The 5,520-nt window shown below is 41.8% G+C and overlaps 1 protein-coding gene across 1 annotated transcript in view; it reads right to left on the bottom strand.

The window, feature by feature from the left end:
* Nucleotides 1-5,520, bottom strand: part of LOC108801364 (uromodulin-like) — a 24,248-nt gene that overhangs the window by 13,506 nt on the left and 5,222 nt on the right. The window contains exons 3-5 of the mRNA XM_018573292.1: nucleotides 4,121-4,245; nucleotides 463-1,272; nucleotides 262-366 (exon numbers count right to left, since the gene is read on the bottom strand). Coding sequence (XP_018428794.1) covers nucleotides 262-366; nucleotides 463-1,272; nucleotides 4,121-4,245 — 1,040 coding nt within the window. The remainder of the gene's footprint in view (nucleotides 1-261; nucleotides 367-462; nucleotides 1,273-4,120; nucleotides 4,246-5,520) is intronic.

The following is a 5,520-nucleotide window of genomic DNA, read 5'->3' as shown; positions in this document are numbered from 1 at the left end:
GGCGACCGCACACTACGGAGCTCGGGCCGCCCCGTCGTGATTGAATGGCGGCGGACCGTAGTGTGTGGCCGCCGGACACCTTACAACGGCGCCTGCAACTTCCCCACAAGGTCACCGCTGCAGCCCCTCTGCGCTCTGCCGCCCCGAGGCCTGGCCTCGGTGGCCTTGTGGGAAATCCGGGCCTGAGGGTCCACACAAACCCTAACAATGACGTTAAAAATATATAATACAAAGTTTCACAAGACGCACACTCATATTTACCAGAAATGTTATATTCATCTTTGCAGTAACATCCATATTTCCCATCAACCAAGGAGCATTGTTCTGTCTCTGCACATGCACAGACATCAGTGACAGAGGACGGATCTGAAAAGAAGGCCAAATGTTACATTACATAGTAGAAGAGTGCAGTTCTACAAGGCTGGCTTGACATATATCACATTAATATGATGTAGAACTCACCTGTACAGTAAGCTAAACTGCAAGCGGGTGTTCCGCTTAATTTGTACACGTAGTAATTATCCGGACAAGATTTAATCTGCACTGTTGTTGACCACGAGCAGCAATCTCCCCTCAAGTAAGCACAGGCTGTACGATTTACAATCCCATCTGAGATGAGGGGATGTGATCCCTGGAGCCACATTGGAGCCGCTGTGCCACATGAATAATAAAAAACACAGGATTCCGGCATTTTGACGCCTCCACTGCCCACAAATCGGTACCATCCAAACTTGTCAGAGTCACAATTCCAATAGTAAGAAAAATAATACGAGTAATATACATAGGATGTGCTTCTCCATGGGTCATTAAGTGTAGTGTATGTGAGGCATGGATCATAGCAAGAATAGGAACCATAGTATTTAGAACATTCCATACCAGAACCACAAACACCAAGGGCACACTCATCCACTTCACAGGAGAAGCCATCCCCAAAGTATCCGGGGGCACACACACATGTATAAGAGCCAATGGTATTGGTGCATGTGGCATTTACAGTGCAGGTGTTAAGTCCAGGGTTAGAGCACTCATCTACATCAACACATCCAGCTCCACTGTCATTGCGGTAGCCAGATGGACACATGCAGTAGTATGAACCATATGTGTTTACACAAGTGTAATAACCACAATTATTTGACCAGTAATAGGCGCATTCATCAACATCAGAGCAGTTAAAGCCGTCTCCTATAAACCCGTCCTTGCAGGAACATTGGAGGTAGCCAAAGTAGTCTGCACAGGTAGCTTCGGGGTGGCATTTCGAGCAGTTTGAAGTAGCTGATTGAGACATAAAGATTAAAGAGATTAATATCATTTCAATGTGTCTCTTGGAAAGATTAGATCATTTTACTGGAATTTTAGGCCCAAAATGTCAGTCATGAGCAAAGTAATCCTTCAAGATTGAGATTTAATTAATTAAGAAGCAGTAAGAAAGCCACACCAATGGTCAAAGACTCCCAAGTGATGGTTTATTGAATAACCTGTTCAATAGAAAGCCAACATGTTTCAAGAATTTGGATACTCCCCCTTCGACTTTTATATATACGATTATATGTCCGGTCTTTAAACACTTTAACAATGAACCCCTCTTTAACATGTAACGAATTCTGCTGTTTTGCTGATACTCGCTCCATGGTTCCGAGCGCCAACAATCATCCCGCGTTCAAAGGCTGTTAAATCGCGTTGATATATATATATATATATCTATATATATATATATATTGTGACATAAGGAAAGGAGAAAATATATATTTCCCCTCGCTTTCTATTCCTATGTACAGGACTAGCGGAACCCAGACCAGGTTTTCAGGTTGATTTTGGGTCCGAATAATCCAGCTCGGGTTTTGTGTCTCTCACATGGACTGTTAATTGCTTAATGATTGATTATCCAGGTGGGATAAAAGGGGGAAGGCTGGAGCATGATGTTGCTCTGGTGGACTCAGACAGCATTCTGAGAGAGCTTCAAGGTGGATGGTTTGATTAAAAGGTTGCTGAAAGGACTTTGGTTTTGTGAGGTGGCTGAGATAAGCTCACCCCCCAGAAGAGAGGAAACCTGTCTGTTTAGTGAGAGCCTGAAAGGCAAGGATTTGTCTTTTGTTTTATTGCACCCCTTTAAATAAAAACTGACTGCAAGTCAGATAAAAGAAGGACTTTGCTGCCTCGACTGCCTTTTTCCCAGGGAAGGTGATCCCCATTTGAGCTATACCCCACAATATATATATATACTTAATTATAAAATTGTAAGTATATATATATGTACACTGTATAATTGCACTATCCTGTTTTTATTTTGTCTTTACATTAGCGCATATAAAGAACTTAGGTAATCAGTTAATTTATGAAGATTAATAGGGAATCTCCTTAATTTCAGATCCCTTTCGGTTTTCATGAATAAAATACTGATTTTAATCAGAGCAAAAGTTCTGACAACTCTCCCGTACATCTAACCCACAGAACAAAAACATTTTTATACAAGTTTAAGATAGTATTTTTTCTTTAACAGCTAAAGTGTATCCATCTGCATACAGCGGTTCTGTCTTTACCGGTTATCTATCTGAAGCAATGATTTGTTTCATCCAGCCCTCTTTATCTCACAATCAGATGCAGTCACTGTGCGGGTGCCGACCTACTGAATACAATAGCCGGCAGTGGAGATTCCTCCATCCATACTGTTTAGCGTACATGGGGTAATCAGGTGATTTCTCTAGTTAACCCAGCTAGAGAAAAAAAATCAATGTCCCAACAAGAACAACTAATTCCCAATAAAATGACCATTTCGTTATCACTTTATGTCCACTATGCGCTGATCACTGGCACAAAATTCCCCCTCCATGGAAGCGTGTTGGGAATGGGTTTGCCTTTTTGGGGTCTCTGATTTATTATGTTAGGCGCCAGTTGGGGATCTCTAAAAGAAAGGTAGAAAGAAATGTATTTCAAATACAGGCAGCATAGAGGTGAAGGAAATGACCAGATAGAAAGAGAAAACCTGCAAGATTAAGAGAGTTGAGCCGGGCAGACACATAGTTACATAGTTAGTCAGGTTGAAAAAAGACACAAGTCCATCGAGTTCAACCTATAGAGACACGGTTAGAACTTCGTTCAGATAAATTAATTTTTGAAAAGTTTGTTCGATTTTCTAATAGGATCAGATGGAGGATCGTTTTCCACCACAGCGAAGAAAAAAATTCAATAAGTGGGAACAAAATTCTCACACTGAATGTTGTTTTTGTTCAAGAAACTCCATTCATTTCCAAAATTGGATGTAAAAATCAAACGAACTTTCGAAGGACATGCGTTAAGTCTCTGATGACATTATCGAATGTTTAGACCAAATGTTTCATATGAACGTTCGTATGAAAATCTACCGGGGTATGGCCCAGTAGACGCGTGCGATTCGTTTCGTTGCGAATCGAAATTCGGATGAAATTTCGGAAATTCGGATGTATCCGAATTCCGAATTACAGATATAACGAATGCAAATGAATCCGAATGTCCGATTCTGAAATTCGTTTGCGGTAATCTGTACGAAAATGTCGTTTGTTGGACGAAAATTTCATTGCGGCAAAGTGACATTTGAGAAGAAAAAAATGATTATTTTTTTCCTTAAAGGAGAACTATGGGGTCAGGACTTTTCCCCATTGTTCTCTTTAGGGTAACGGGAGGACACAAACTAGCGTCCTCCCGTCACCTCTACGAAAACTAAATTTCGTACAGATTACCGCTAACGAATTTCGGCCGAATCCGAATTCTGAAACGAATTAACTTTCGGACCCGGATCCCGAAAAAACAAAATAACGCAAAATCCGAATGAAGAGGAAACAAATGTATTGCCAGTGCACATGTCTAATGTCCAGCTTTAGAAACATCAGACAGACCTAGAGAGAAAAGGAGAAGAGAGATAGAGAGAGAAAGTCCGCAGGACCGAGAGAGCCAGAAACCATTGCGGATCAAAACTCTTTTAGACTTGTAATAAAAGTTATTTTTTTCCATATGGACCAGATGCTCAGGAGAGTGAAGCGCATTCACTTCCATGGCTGCGTACAGATTATGTCTCCAGCAACATTTTTACAGAAAGGAAAGGGAATGAAATGGAAAAAAAAAAACCATAACTGTGCAATCCACTCACCTGCAACCACAGAACAGGATATGAATACCAGGAATAGTAGATTCATTGTCACCATCATTCCAAAGCTTTCTTCAGCTTTCTCTTTGCGATAGCAGCCGGTGTGAACTGACTGCGGTTCAAGAATGCTTCACAATATATAGACCCCGTGATTACAAGCAACTCAAAATCAGCATAGATTAAAGTTAAAAAGAACCCTTGCAACACACAATACAAAGAGAAGAATGTGGCACCAAAGCATTTAAAAAGACTCAAGGAAGGGCCACCTCTCCAGCCTACATGACCTGCCACATTATTTTATTGTCAAACAGGTTTGTTTCTGGACTGTCCTCTGGCAGGATTAAATACTATAGTTGCTTCAGATGCAGCTTTGCAACATTCCAGAACAATGGCGTGTCCAGCTTTAAAGGAGAACTATGAGGGGAGTGCTTTAAAACCTGGCTGTGTGAATTCATGTACTCTGAGTGGCCAGATTATTATTATGACCACCTGACGGTTGTAGGATAATGAGCTATAATTTGGCGCTGAAGTTGCTGGAGGGCCAGACCATTATAAATAGGGAAGCGGGTTGGTTACCACGACAGTAGACGTGATTTGTTTCTGAAGATACGGGGAAACAACGAGATTTAACAGCCTTTGAACGTGCGATGATTGTTGGCGCTCGGAGCCATGGAGCGAGTATCAGCAAAACAGCAGAATTGATTAAATGTTCAAGAGGGGCTGTTGTTAAAGTGTTTAAAGACCGGACTGTCAGCCGAAAATCTGGGTCTGAACGTGCGAATTGTGGCCGTCAGCGACTAGTCAATGTTAGGGCAGAACGGGGGAGGGGCAAGACTGGTACAAGACAACAGAAGGGCCACAGTGCAGTGTCAGATTCCTCGCATCACCTTTCACCATCTCGTGGAGTCACGAGGCGGCCCAACGAAGTACTGATGGGGTGGTCATAATAATCTGGCCACTCAGTGTATAGCTCATGGCCATAATGAGAGAATGGGGCTTTATGATGTGAGAATCAACCATGATAACAATCTTCCATTCAAAGGAAACTGTTGGCTGGCTTCTCCAAAGTGATTCTTCCAGTTTTTTCAGATGTCATTGGTTGCTAAGACACGAGCCCCTGGGCCACACGGCCTCATTGTTTGTTTGGATGCAGATAGACATGTAATCCGGCAAAAATGTTTTGTTTTGTTTCGGATGTTTCGTTATTTCGTTTTTCGGGATTCGGGGTCTGAAAGTAAATTCGTTTCGGCATTTGGATTCAGATGAATCCGAATATCGTTAATTTTGGATGCGTTAAATGAACGTTAGGAACTAAAATTTGTTGCCGAAAAGTGACACGTTTACTTTGTTTCTTTTTATTTCTCACTCCACAAAAAAAAAGAAAAACAGCATGCCAGCCCCCC

This window comes from Nanorana parkeri, unplaced genomic scaffold, assembly GCF_000935625.1.
Source record: "Nanorana parkeri isolate BGI_ZX_2015 unplaced genomic scaffold, ASM93562v1 scaffold2319, whole genome shotgun sequence".
In the NCBI taxonomy this organism is placed as follows: domain Eukaryota; kingdom Metazoa; phylum Chordata; class Amphibia; order Anura; family Dicroglossidae; genus Nanorana; species Nanorana parkeri.
The sequence above is the reverse complement of the archived record's forward strand: the minus strand, read 5'-3'. Positions and strand labels throughout refer to the sequence as shown.